Raw genomic sequence first — 14,732 nt, 5'->3', positions numbered from 1 at the left:
CCAAAACGGCCAAAATATCAAGTATATTCGATCGTTGTTCAAACCCTTTCGATGCGAAAAAAGTCAGTGCAGTTTAATTAATTACATGTATCAGCACACGGTTTTGCAAAACAGAACGGAAAGTCAACGTTAAGAATCCCTTTCTCTCTGGGTAGACCTGCCAGAGAAGGTCCATTAAACCAATGTGCTCCAGTTCTGTGCATTAGCCAAAACGACCTTGGAACTGCACAAACAGTGACTTAATTAAAAAAAAATATTAAAACAACCCCACATGAACATAACATAAAAAGGCAGAACAATGTACGCAAAACCTCAAGTTCACAGCAGTGTCTTACAAGAAAAAGTGCCATTGTAACGAGATCCCCAAACAGACTTGTGACACGAAGCCGTCAAAATGAACAGTAAAAATTGTTCACAGTAATGAAAGAAGAAATCATTTCAAACCTTTGTTACACATGCACAATTTTGAGGATCAATTTATTTTGTGCAAGGTTTAATCTTATTACAATTATCACAGCGCTTTTCTGCACACTGTGGTGCATCAACAAGTACAATATGCATGCATCGTCGCTTCAGTAGGGCAGTAAACCGAACCACAGGGGAACAAATCAGTATCTGCCATTGATGTATTTTTCTTTTGTCCGTACCTGGACAACAAATCAGTATCTGCCATTGATGTATTTTTCTTTTGTCCGTACCTGGACAACAAATCAGTATCTGCCATTGATGTATTTTTCTTTTGTCCGTACCTGGACAACAAATCAGTGTCTGCCATTGATGTATTTTTCTTTTGTCCGTTCCTGGACAACAAATCAGTATCTGCCATTGATGTATTTTTCTTTTGTCCGTACCTGGACAACAAATCAGTATCTGCCATTGATGTATTTTTCTTTTGTCCGTACCTGGACAACAAATCAGTATCTGCCATTGATGTATTTTTCTTTTGTCCGTACCTGGACAACAAATCAGTATCTGCCATTGATGTATTTTTCTTTTGTCCGTACCTGGACAACAAATCAGTATCTGCCATTGATGTATTTTTCTTTTGTCCGTACCTGGACAACAAATCAGTATCTGCCATTGATGTATTTTTCTTTTGTCCGTTCCTGGACAACAAATCAGTATCTGCCATTGATGTATTTTTCTTTTGTCCGTACCTGGACAACAAATCAGTATCTGCCATTGATGTATTTTTCTTTTGTCCGTACCTGGACAACAAATCAGTGTCTGCCATTGATGTATTTTTCTTTTGTCCGTACCTGGACAACAAACCAGTATCTGCCATTGATGTATTTTTCTTTTGTCCGTACCTGGACAACAAATCAGTGTCTGCCATTGATGTATTTTTCTTTTGTCCGTACCTGGACAACAAATCAGTGTCTGCCATTGATGTATTTTTCTTTTGTCCGTACCTGGACAACGAAAGTCAACAAAATCGAAAGTGGTCTAGACACTGAGAGAAGCAGGCTGCGTTATGCCAGCCTACCACGTACATTGGGAATACGGAGATACGGAGAATAAGCATTGCCCAGTATCTGACATCTGACATCTGGCCCTCCTCTGGGTTCTTCTGTTGGAAGTGGAGCCATTATTTTGTTTGAAGTTAAGCTGGAATACTTCCGAGGTTATACAGCTCTTACCGCCTGTTGCGGTTCTCCCATGAAAACTACTTCTTCTTGTTTCCTCTTAAAGTCAGAAGATGCTCAAGTTTCAAGATCGAGCAAATTTACAGAACATTAATATATAAACTCGAGAGAAAAAAAGTATTACCCTGATTTGGAAGGCGGTTACGTGACCTTTGTAAAAGAAATCTTTGATCCGAAATGTGTGCCACACAGGCAAGTTGAGTGCCTTTCATGGCATAGCAAGTCTGAATGAAATGACACGGTAATGAATGTTTTAGTTTGGGTACGAACATTGCTGCAATAACTGTTTTGCCGAGTTTAGTTCATGTGTGTGATATAGTATATGTTAAAGCCCCACTCTGCTTCACAGGAGGTTTACAGAATGAGTAAAGCGTTTAACGAAAAAGTCATAGTAACCCGATGAAACTCACTTTGTAGGGCCTTCAACACCGTTTTATGACGGAGGGTGCCTTTCTTTCTTTATTTGGTGTTTAACGTCGTTTTCAACCACGAAGGGTTATATCGCGACGGGGAAAGGGAGAAGATGGGATAGAGCCACTTGTCAATTGTTTCTTGTTCACAAAAGCACTAATCAAAAATTTGCTCCAGGGGCTTGCAACGTAGTACAATATATTACCTTACTGGGAGAATGTAAGTTTCCAGTACAAAGGACTTAACATTTCTCACATACTGCTTGACTAAAATCTTTACAAAAATTGACTATATTCTATACAAGAAACATTTAACAAGGGTAAAAGGAGAAACAGAATCCGTTAGTCGCCTCTTACGACATCCTGGGGAGCATCGGGTGAATTCTTCCCCCTAACCCGCGGGGGGAGGGTGCCTTTAAGTGTTATGCTTCTATTGTTCAAGGCTGCGACAACTTCCTCCTCATGGGCGCAGCGGGACGGTCCATAAAATCAAAAGGGTTCTTCGACACGCTTTTTCGCCTCGGGGGCTCAGGGGGAGGCAAGAGGCATTGGGCCACGGCTCCAGGCTTCTTCGAATCCGCGCCCTTGTTGTCATTATCGTGGGAAGAAAGGCGGCTGTCAGAAACCACACGACTCCGCAGAGAGCTGAACCCTTGGGCAGGCTGAGCTGGATGACTCCCTCCCAGAGGAGACGTAGATGCAGACGCCGAGGCAGAAGACGGAGAGGGGGAGGCAGAGTTAAGGGAGAAGGCTGAAGAGTTAGGCGAGAAATGCAAAGGGGACTGGGAGTTGTACAAGGACGAAGCCGACCCGGAGGGAAAGGCAGAAGCAGCCGAAGAAGACCTCTCAGGGGCAGCAGTGGACGAAGACCCCCCACCAACACCAAAGGCGTAACCAGCCCCGTTAGCGAAGGTCACGAAGGAGGCCGCGGACGAGGCTGAGGCAGGTCGACCCGAAGATGGTCGCCCCGAGGCATCGTCGCCGTTGTCACCAGTGCGGATCTCGCCCAGCTTGAGGTTGTTGAGGATGGCGGTGAGGGCGGAGTCGTCCATGATGAGTCGCACGGTGAAGTGACAGGGCGAGTCCAGCTGCTGCACGGCCATCTCCAGCTTCTGCACCATCCCGCTCAGCTTGCTCTCCTCCTGCGGAACAACACGAAGTACCGATCAGTTGTCAAGGGTATAGTTCTAAACGTGAAGGCAAAAGCAGAATATGGATTTACATTCTTCTTGAATGGTGACAGATAAATTTAAGAAATAAATATAGGCCTACCCAGTCGGTTTATTAAACATGTTATTTATCCATTGAATAAGGGAATATGTATAGACAGCTAAGAAGGACCCGAAGCAAATAAACTGACTGACCAACCTGCAAAATAAATAACAAAATGAGAAAATAGAACGCAAGGTAGTGAGTACATCACAAGCAGACCGGGTAAACAAAAAACAAAGTCTGACTCAAAACTAGATATTCAACTAGATGGACGTATTAAAAAATTGTAATGAATTTTCAATTTGTTGATAACTGCCTGCCTGTGACCCTCTCAAAACTATTTGCGATATTGACGAAGAGAGACTTGAGTTGAATATAAAAAAGGCCAACAAACTAAACGGTAAACCAAGAGACCTGCGCATTGATGATTTTGTTGTGCGGACGGTCAGGCCGAAGCTTGTTGCCTAGAACGCGATCAAGGGCCCTCAAAGCTCCCGTCAACTCATCACACTTCTCCGTGTACGCGTTCACCACGTTGACGCACTGCCGGCAGTGCGCATGCGCCTGGCGCTTGAGGGACTCTTTGCGACTGCGCAGGAAGTCGGCCACCTTGCGGAGAAGTTCTTGCCCTTCCCGCTCGATCTTGGCGTCCATGTCGCGCTCGATTCGCTCCAGCTCCCGTCGTCCGGTTGTGCATCTGTATGGAAATGCAATTTTGAACACTAGTTAGGTTCAAGAAGAATTCTTTAGGGGAAAACACAGTGGAACCCTCCTTTTAAGACCTTCAAAAATCAAAGACAATCATGTCTTAAATAGCAGGGAGTCTTAAAACGGAAGTACATTTTGTTAACAGAAAATCCGAGACAATCATGTCTTAAATAGCAGGGAGTCTTAAAACGGAGGTACATTTTGTTAACAGAAAATCCGAGACAATCATGTCTTAAATAGCAGGGAGTCTTAAAACGGAGGTACATTTTGTTAACACAAAATCCGAGACAATCATGTCTTAAATAGCAGGGAGTCTTAAAACGGAGGTACATTTTGTTAACACAAAATCCGAGACAATCATGTCTTAAATAGCAGGGAGTCTTAAAACGGAGGTACATTTTGTTAACAGAAAATCTGAAACAAGTCGCGTAAGGCGAAATTACTTCATTTAGCCAAGCTGTGGAACTCACAGAATGAAACTGAACGTAGTCCGCCGCCAGTGCAAAAGGCAGTGAAAGTGATGAGCCTGTTTGGCGCGGTAGCGATTGCGCTATGCTTCATAGCACGCTTTACTGTACCTCTCTTCGTTTTAACTTTCTGAGCGTGTTTTCAATCCAAACATATCATATCTATATGTTTTTGGAATCAGGAACCGACAAGGAATAAGATGAAATAGTTTTTAAAACGATTTCGGAAATTTAATTTTGATCATAATTTTTATATTTTTAATTTTCAGAGCTTGCTTTTAATCCAAATGTAACATATGTATATGTTTTTGGAATCAGAAAATGACGAAGAATAAGATGAAATTGTTTTTGGATCGTTTAATAAAAAATAATTTTAATTACAAGTTTCCGATTTTTAATGATCAAACTCACTCATTAGTTTTTAAGCCACCAAGCTGAAATGCAATACCAAACTCCGGCCTTCGTCGAAGATTGCTTTGCCAAAATTTCAATCAATTTGATTGAAAAATGAGGGTGTGACAGTGCCGCCTCAACTTTTACAAAAAGCCGGATATGACGTCATCAAAGGTATTTATCGAAAAAATGAAAAAAACGTCCGGGGATATCATACCCAGGAACTCTCATGTCAATTTTCATAAAGATCGGTCCAGTAGTTTAGTCTGAATCGCTCTACACACACACACAGACAGACAGACAGACAGACACACACACACACACACACACACACACACGCACATACACCACGACCCTCGTCTCGATTCCCCCCTCTATGTTAAAACATTTAGTCAAAACTTGACTAAATGTAAAAAACAAGGTTTTAAAATGGAGGAAGTCTCACATTGTTTTTGTTTTTATAAATGGGGGTTCCACTGTAAAATCTTAATAAAAGCTAGCCGTGCACTCCACATGAATAGACTACAGACAGGACGAAAACTGTCCTATTCAGCAAATTTGTAAAGTTGAACATGGAAGGGTTTTTAAAAGTACATTCTCAGCTTTCTTCCCTGTCATTCCCCGTTGCGACTTGCAGTTTGACATGTTCTTATGCATCACCAGATAGTGTCCCCAATACGTTTCGAGGCAGGCAATTACTTTGAGGATCATCAATTAACTGCCGGGTTTAGTGTTTGAATTTATAAGGCAGTTTTCCAAAGATTAACTCTGTGTACCAGTCCTGCCATTAGTTCGGAAAAGAATTGAAGCTTTATTTTAGGAGAGGTCGCCCCCACACACAAAAAATAAAAGGGTGTCGTTGGTGCGTCTGAAACATCTGAAGAAAATTGTTGTCATGAAATGCTGAATTATTGTACACTCGAAATTGCCATATTATTAAAATATTGAAGGAAGAAATATTGTACATTCTTAAAAGCTTAGACAGGATATCCTCTTTTCACACCGCTGCGACGGTTTTACTTCAAAACGTTTACCAACAGTAAATAGAAAATAAAAATAGGTTTAAAAAAATACATTTAGGCTACAATGGTAAAAATCGCAAACACATTTTTCTCCCCGGAAAAAAACACCCGGCTGTACTTGACAACCTACCGCCTCTTCTTGGCCTCCAGCTGTTTGAGCAGGCGGGTGACGGTCTGCTGGTGTTTGCGCGTGGCTTGCTGCGTCTCTCTGCACACCTCCGAAAGTTCCAGCACCTCCTCGCACCTTCTGTGGTTTAGCGCCACGCAGCGGTCGCACACGGAAGTTCTGCAGTCTCGGCAGTACAGCTCCAGAGGCTTGTTTGGGTGCAGCGGGCACATAGGCCTCTGCACGCGCTGCTTGTTCTTCCCGTGAACCTCCACGATGTCCCGGATGAGAAAGTTGGGTTTGAACTTGCATGCCCACAGATGCGGAGGCGTGAGTCGGTCTGGAGCCTGCACGAACTCTCTGCATACCGGACACAAGAACCCCTGGAAAAAGCGAGGGGAAGGATTGTTTAGTGGGCAGTTTATCTATATTCTACTCGTGTAATCGAGATTTGGACACAACATGCAATTACTTTTTTTTTTCTTGAAAACATTTTTAGCAAGATGTGTGTATGTGGTAGGAGTGGGGGGGGGGTGGATATACAATGGACATAAAAGAAGTAACGAACTCTCAGCATAATGAGCACAGCACAGGTAAAGGGGAGGGGAGGGGTTGTTCAGAGCTTGAAATCCATCTCTTTTGGGGTATTTCCTCCAATGAAAGCTCGTTTTTCTCCTCCCGAAATACCCGAAGCTTGTTACACTTGTCTCTCTTTCACATAAAACCACACAAAGAACGGATCTGATGGCATCTATTTTGTTCTTAACAACTTTTTTGAGTGTATTAACAGTATATAAACCGGATAGGAAAACATCACGAAACTACTCAAAAGTCTTGAAATATCAGCAAAATGTGTCCCCCAACACAGACAATTTCCTCCTTCAACACAAACAGCTTCGTCCTTCAACACTGACAACTTCATCCTTCCACACAGACAACTTCATCCTGCAACACAGACAACTTCATCCCTCAACACAGACAGCTTTATCCTTCCACACAGACAACTTCCTCATGCAACACAGACAACTTCATCCTTCAACACAGACAACTTCATCCTTCAACACAGACAACTTCATCCTTCAACACAGACAGCTTTATCCTTCCACACAGACAACTTCATCCTTCAACACAGACAACTTCATCCTTCAACACAGACAACTTCATCCTTCAACACAGACAACTAAATCCTGCAACACAGACAACTAAATCCTGCAACACAGACAACTTCCTCATGCAACACAGACAACTTCATCCTGCAACACAGACAACTTCAACTTACAATACAGACAGCATTGTCCTTCAACACAGACAACTTCATCCTTCAACACAGACAACTACATCCAGCAATACAGACAACTTCATCATGCAACACAGACAACTTCATCCTGCAACACAGACAACTTCATCCTGCAACACAGACAACTTCATCATACAACACAGACAGCATTGTCCTTCAACACATACAACTTCATCCTTCAACAAAGACAACTTCATCCTGCAACACAGACAACGTCATAATACACCACAGACAACATTGTCCTTCAACACATACAACTTCAACCTTCAACAAAGACAACTTCATCCTGCATTAAAGACAACGTCATCCTGCATCCCAGACAACCTTATCCTGTCACCTGCTGTCCCCGTGAGTTGGATGCGGGCGCTCTGCTGGCGATGTAGCAGGTGAGGCAGTGCTGGCAGTATGTGTGCCCGCAGGGGAGGAGTCGCGGGTCTTGGAACAGCTGCAGGCAGATGCTGCAGGTCAGCTTCTGCTCAAGGTCTTCTGGCGTCGCCATGGCAACGCTCCAAGGCTGCAAAGGACAAAAGGAGTTTGTTTAATCTTATTTCATTTATTTGAATTTTTTTTAGATTCACGGCAAGAGAATATTTTTTAGACTTACTCTGGTAAACAAGTACTTGTCGTTAAGTGCATGGCCGAGGCCAGTGAAGGAGGTATCGTTCCCTATAACCTTCTACAGAAGGAGTAATAAATCGAAGTTATTTACAGCAGAAGGTATTGGGCTACGATCCTTCGATCGACTGTGTCCGGCCAGGCACTTTGATACAAGCTCCTGTGCTTTGCTTGTTTGTCTCTCAATACGTTCACTGTCCTTGACCTCATTACTGAGAACGCCAGAAGGTCAAGCATTTTGTGTTAACCAAAGGATATGCGTCCCAGTTTTTACTCTGCGCACAAGAAGCTTTTATTCCTAGTTAATGTGTAAAGCGCGGAGAGCATAGTTTACTGTGGTTCGCGCTATATAAGCTCTCATTATTATTATTATTAAGAACAGATTACCTGAAGGGTTACAACAACAACAAAAAGATGAGAGATCGGGTTTGTTTGTTTGTTTGTTTGTTTGCTTAACGCCCAGCCGACCACGAAGGGCCATATCAGGGCGGTGCTGCTTTGACATTTAACGTGCGCCACACACAAGACATAAGTCGCAGCACAGGCTTCATGTCTCACCCAGTCACATTATTCTGACACCGGACCAACCAGTCCTAGCACTAACCCCATAATGCCAGACGCCAGGCGGAGCAGCCACTAGATTGCCAATTTTAAAGTCTTAGGTATGACACGGCCGGGGTTCTAACCCACGACCTCCCGATCACGGGACGGACGCCTTACCACTAGGCCAACCGTGCCGGTTGAGAGATCGGGTATTTTTACAAGTAAATATATATTTTAGACAAATATGATTACGTTACTTTAATTCAGTATAGATTGAAACACAGATGACATCTTGATCTTGTTTTGTTGTATGACCCGTCGATTTGCCCAGGAGTGGTTGTATGTTCATGGGTTTGGTTTGTTTGTTTGTTTATTTGTTGCTTAACGTCCAGCCGACTACGCAGAGCCATATCAGGACGAGGAAGGGGGGGATGAAGGGGGCCACTTGTCAAGCGATTCCTGTTTACAAATGCACTAACCCATTACTTGTGTCCCAGCAGGCTTTAGTAAAACTAAATTAATACCTACTGGAAGATTACCAGTTTCCAGTATGTTAAAATAGGCTTAACCTATCTACTGCTGGACTTACATCAGAACACTAACAGATTAAACTATACATGAATCGCGAGACAAGCGGCAAGAGAAGAGATTTTTGGAAAAAATACAGGTGAATGAGCAAGAAGGCAGAAAAAAGAAAAGAATTCATGAAGAAAAAGAGAGCATGACAGGAAAGAGGAACCAAAAATCTACCTAACAGCAAACTAGAAAGCTCCTGCGGTTCCAAAAACAGGAGGGGCCTTTAATTTCATAACCGCAGTGCCCCACTGCGGGAAAGGGTTTGGTCACAGATAAAAACGCCGCGTAATAATTTTGAACTCCCCACACTGTATCTTTTCGTAACAGTTCGTTTCATATTTTTGAACACCCAAACGGACAAGTTATTAAATTAACAAGTAAGTAAATAAAAACAAAGAGGGGTAATGTTTAAGTAAAGCTTCCCAAATTCAGGGAAGCTTTTGCTAAAAAAAAAAAAGCAACTTTATAGACGGGCTGAACCATGCCAGTTTGTTGTAAACGACGCAAAAACGAGGTGAAAAGCGGCGATTTTGAAGTAGATCCACTCCGTGAACCGTACTGCATGTTCAAGGGACGTAACTACATGGACAACTGTGGGCGGAGAGAGTTAATTTCGGACACTAAATTTCAATTTACCCAAAGAGAAATAGATTTAGAGAAAAAAAACTGTGTGTAGGTAATAAAAACAAGTCGCGTAAGGCGAAAATACAACATTTAGTCAAGTAGCTGTCGAACTCACAGAATGAAACTGAACGCAATGCAACGCAGCAAGACCGTATACTCGTAGCATCGTCAGTCCACCGCGCACGGCAAAGGCAGTGAAATTGACAAGAAGAGCGGGGTAGTACTTGCGCTGAGAAGGATAGCACGCTTTTCTGTACCTCTCTTCGTTTTAACTTTCTGAGCGTGTTTTTAATCCAAACATATCATATCTATATGTTTTTGGAATCAGGAACCGACAAGGAATAAGATGAAGGTGTTTTTAAATTGATTTGGACAATTTAATTTTGATAATAATTTTTATATTTTTAATTTTCAGAGCTTGTTTTTAATCCAAATATAACATATTTATATTTTTTTGGAATCAGAAAATGATAAAGAATAAGATGTACGTAAATTTGGATCGTTTTACAAAAAGAATTTTTTTTTTACAATTTTCAGATTTTTAATGACCAAACTCACTCATTAGTTTTTAAGCCACCAAGCTGAAATGCAATACCAAACCCCGGCCTTCGTCGAAGATTACTTGACCAAAATTTCAACCAATTTGGTTGAAAAATGAGAGCGTGACAGTGCCGCCTCAACTTTCACGAAAAGCCGGATATGACGTCATCAAAGACATTTATCAAAAAAATGAAAAAAACATTCGGGGATATCATACCCAGGAACTCTCATGTCAAATTTCATAAAGATCGGTCCAGTAGTTTGGTCTGAATCGCTCTACACGCACGCACACACGCACGCACACACATACACCACGACCCTCGTTTCGATTCCCCCTCGATGTTAAAACATTTAGTCAAAACTTGACTAAATGTAAAAGGAAAGGAAACAGAGAGGACATGAAAACGAAATCCTCGTGTTTCTTTTTGAAATTGTTGATTTTAGATTTCTTTCGGGGGAGATAAGAGGTTACTCAGTCATGTCTTGCCTTTCTCACAACAAAGGAAAGACTAAATTCCTCGTTTTGATATCAGACTTTCAAAATACCGTGCCGTTTTGTAAAACGATTTTGAATTATTTACAGCTCATTCATAATTATCATCCCAACTGTATCGCCAACGTACTTAAATGATATTCATTATGCACTAACACGTCGTCATGACTATCATCTCACCGAATATTAGCAGGACGTCCTTTGACCAAACATGACACAGTCGACTCGCCAGCTTTCTCAACAACAACAAAAAAACACACAAAAATCAAAACTACAAGGTAGGACGAACATCTAAAGGTAGGACGAAACGCTAAACTCTTTCTTAAAGACACATTTTTCCCCCTGTGACCATCTTAAAGTACACAAGAGGCAATCTGTGAAACCAAGTCACCGAAAAAAACACAATTCTCACTTCGCACAGGAATCAGTCAGGATGTTGATTCATGGCGTGTGTCCAAGGGGAGGGATGCTATTGACCCATGCACAACTCTGGCCACAACTGAGATGGTGAGACAAACTGGTTTTACGGGAAGGAATGCGCCTTTAATCCTTGATACTAATTTCCGACGACCGACCATTCCAGTGACCTTACGAGTACACCCACGAGCCCACATGGTCCGTTCACACAAACACTCAATCACGCTTCGGCTGTGATAGGCCACTGTTTTTATCTGCTGTTATCTTCTTGCGACGGTACAAATGGACGGGACTGAAGTCTTATGATGTGCATCTGTAAAACATAACAAGGACGAGCGCGGGGTGAGAGAGAGAGAGAGAGAGGGGGGGGGGGCGATTTGTTGGATAGGAGGACAGAAGCAATGTACTGTTTCTTCTTGTGTTTACAAGCGACTACGTACAGTACCTACCCTGGATTTCAAATGAGAAAAGAGTATCCAACCTGTTGAACAACAACAACAACAACAACAACAAAACAACAACAACAAAACAACAACAACAACAACAACCAACCAACCAAACAAACACAAAACAAACAAATCAACAAAAAACAAACAAACAAACAAATAAATCAATCTTAAAGGCACAGTAAGCCTCCCGTAAACCATCACAGATACTCTCAGGCTTTTACACACAGTACAAACACCCTTTCATTTACACACTCACCGCTTTTGAACATCCTAGGTGCCCTACGTAAAGAGCGAGCAATTTTCAAAGAATTAATTTGGCGGATTGTCTGATATAAACAAAATCGGACGGGGCGTTTTGGCGCTAGACCTAACTTTTAAAATCTTAATAATAGATTGACAGCTTGTTACACAAACATTCTTAAATCATAAAAGAATTCTTTTTTCATCAAGACAAGATCAGATCAGTACAATTCGAAGTTTTGAAAGTTGGAAAAAAGAAAAGCCCGGAAGCAGGGTCACGCAAGGTCGTGGTTCTCGTGGCAGGACATTTTCTTCGTGTGTTTTTTCTTCTTTACATTTTCTAGAATTGCCATAACAAATGTATGGCAGTCATAGGCGTCACTATTATATACCTAACTATGAAAAGTTCGGCAACTCTGCCAAAATGACGGCAAAGATTGGCAGCTCTGTCAAAATGACGGCAAAGATCGGCAGCTCTGCCAAAATGACGGCAAAGATCGGCAGCTCTGCCAAAATGACGGCAAAGATCGGCAGCTCTGCCAAAATGACGGCAAAGATCGGCAACTCTGCCAAAATGACGGCAAAGATCGGCAGCTCTGTCAAAATGACGGCAAAGATCGGCAGCTCTGCCAAAATGACGGCAAAGATCGGCAGCTCTGCCAAAATGACGGCAAAGATCGGCAGCTCTGTCAAAATGACAGCAAAGATCGGCAGCTCTGCCAAAATGACGGCAAAGATCGGCAGCTCTGCCAAAATGACGGCAAAGATCGGCAGCTCTGCCAAAATGACGGCAAAGATCGGCAGCTCTGCCAAAATGACGGCAAATATCGGCAGCTCTGCCAAAATGACGGCAAAGATCGGCAGCTCTGTCAAAATGACGCAAAAGATCGGCAGCTCTGCCAAAATGACGGAAAAGATCGGCAACTCTGCCAAAATGACGGAAAAGATCGGCAGCTTCGCCAAAATGACGGAAAAAATCGGCAGCTCTGCCAAAATGACGGCGATTTGGAATAAGTTTAGGTGAATGTGTTTTGTGACCTCCCAACTCCCCTATATACCACTCAATTCCCCCATCCTAAAAAATAAACCCACCCACATGACTGTGTTTCCAGGTTCCTGGAAACATGATAACATCAATGTCCTATTCATGTATTGCATTTATAGAAGATCACTATATATTATGTGCTGTAGCATATCACAACGTGTCAATAACCTGTCAAACAAAAGAAGATTGAGATGAAAGATAATTTAAATGAAAAAAGCAAATATATGAAGCACGACCCAACTGATACTGTACCGGCGTTTGACTCATAATGAAAAGCACTAACTTAAGAATTGTCCTACACACTGTCACTGTCAACAGCTGCAGAAATGAAGCATACACACACACACACACACACACACACACACACACATATATATATACACACACACACACACACACACACACACACACACACACACACACACACACGCTGTCACGCTCAATATAAAAAAGCTACTGTGGGTGCTATTTTGGACTTGGGATTTGCTGTGCTGAGGGTAAGTTTATCTCAGATGAACGGATTTCGGTGACGGGCCCAAAGTGGTACAAAAAAGATTAGATAACCGTGAAGTAGTGGAATCAGCGAGCAGACCCCTGTGCAGGACATTTTGTGAATATCAACATCACTGTTACAATTCATACTAAAATATTGAAGTATTAATCATTACCGTGCGTGGTATCTTTGAAGGTGGGCATAGGCAAGGGCAGCACATAGGCTAAAGAGAGACCGAGAGAGAGAGAGAGAGAGAGAGAGAGAGAGAGAGAGAGAGAGAGAGAGAGAGAGAGAGAGAGAGAGAGAGAGAGAGAGAACAAGAACAAGAACAAGAACAAATCTTTAATTGTCTAAGGCCACAGCCCCTTACAATAGTGGTTAAAATAACAGCAATAGTATCTGCACAGTTATAAATTATAGTCACGCATAAAATTCAACAAATACATTAAAACCCTGATGACATATCACTGAACCTCATTTATAAGGGTTCGTCTCTTCTGCAGCATGAAGAACACAAATCTGCTGAAGCTGTTCATCACATTTTCCTCATTATTGCCACAGAAATACACAAGTTGTTGTTGCAGCGTCTTAGAGTTCGAGATTTTCAAATACTTTGCTCGAAGGTCTTGATAAAAAGGACATAAAAATACAACATGGTGTTCATCTTCTTTATCAGCTGTACAGAGAGGACAGTTTCTTGTCGTTTGGTTTGGTGCGTACCGAAACTTGTGAGCGTTGATTTCGGGAGAGAGAGAGAGAGAGAGAGAGAGATACAAAGATACAGAGAGAGAAAGAGAGAGAGAGAGAGAGAGAGAGAGAGAGAGAGAGAGAGAGAGAGAGAGAGAGGGACAAGACAAGACAAGACAAAATCTTTATTATCGAGGGTAATAGATAAGCAAGAATATTGCTTTTTTTACATCCAGCCCTCGCCCTAATATAGGGTCAACAAGAACAATATAATCAAAGAACTATCACATCAAACTTAATACATTATAACTGTATATACAGATACAAATTTAAAAAATAAATTGTCATGCTGCATTTTAAGTACAATTTCCAATGATAAAAAATGTCAATTTTTAACATAACTTAATTTAGATCTGCGTGTGTATGTGTGTGTGTGTGTGCGTCTGTGTGTGTGTATGTGTGTGTGCGTGCGTGCGTGCGTGCCGTGCGTGCGTGCGTACGTACGTGTCTGTCTGTGTGCTACTCTCTCTCTCTTTCTCTGTCTCTCTCTCTCTCTCTGTTTCCCTGTCTCTGTCTCTGTGTCTCTGTCTCTGTCTCTCTCTCTCTCCCCCCTCCCCCACCCTTTCTCTCTTTCTATCATGTGATGATGTTGCCTTAATATGGCAAACAGAAGCAGGAAAAGCAAACATATTATACCATCGATAGCTACAGATAGTGTTACCTTCTTCGCCCGAGTTCGTTTTGTCATC

At 42.1% G+C, this 14,732-nt stretch overlaps 2 protein-coding genes across 2 annotated transcripts in view; one reads left to right on the top strand and one right to left on the bottom strand.

Annotated features, from left to right (window-relative positions):
• Positions 1-2,094: 2,094 nt before the first annotated feature.
• The window catches only part of LOC138958821 (uncharacterized), a 12,781-nt gene continuing 143 nt past the window's right edge, over positions 2,095-14,732 (bottom strand). Inside the window, exons 1-5 of the mRNA XM_070330121.1 lie at positions 14,705-14,732; positions 7,599-7,775; positions 5,989-6,347; positions 3,683-3,965; positions 2,095-3,198 (exon numbers count right to left, since the gene is read on the bottom strand). The exon at positions 14,705-14,732 is cut by the window's right edge and continues 143 nt beyond it. Coding sequence (XP_070186222.1) covers positions 2,494-3,198; positions 3,683-3,965; positions 5,989-6,347; positions 7,599-7,775; positions 14,705-14,731 — 1,551 coding nt within the window. The 5' untranslated portion in view covers position 14,732 and the 3' untranslated portion in view covers positions 2,095-2,493. The remainder of the gene's footprint in view (positions 3,199-3,682; positions 3,966-5,988; positions 6,348-7,598; positions 7,776-14,704) is intronic.
• LOC138958198 (uncharacterized) lies at positions 12,183-12,782 on the top strand. The gene has a single exon (XM_070329287.1). The coding sequence runs from the start codon at positions 12,183-12,185 to the stop codon at positions 12,780-12,782; it is 600 nt and encodes a 199-aa protein (XP_070185388.1).

Source organism: Littorina saxatilis, linkage group LG2 (genome assembly GCF_037325665.1).
Source record: "Littorina saxatilis isolate snail1 linkage group LG2, US_GU_Lsax_2.0, whole genome shotgun sequence".
NCBI classification, from domain to species: Eukaryota; Metazoa; Mollusca; class Gastropoda; order Littorinimorpha; family Littorinidae; genus Littorina; species Littorina saxatilis.
This window is presented reverse-complemented; position numbering and strand designations above follow the sequence as displayed.

What these genes read in the sequence shown, in the direction of transcription:
- LOC138958198 (XM_070329287.1), top strand. Translation starts at nt 12,183, where the DNA reads ATGACGGCAAAGATTGGCAGCTCTGTCAAAATGACGGCAAAGATCGGC.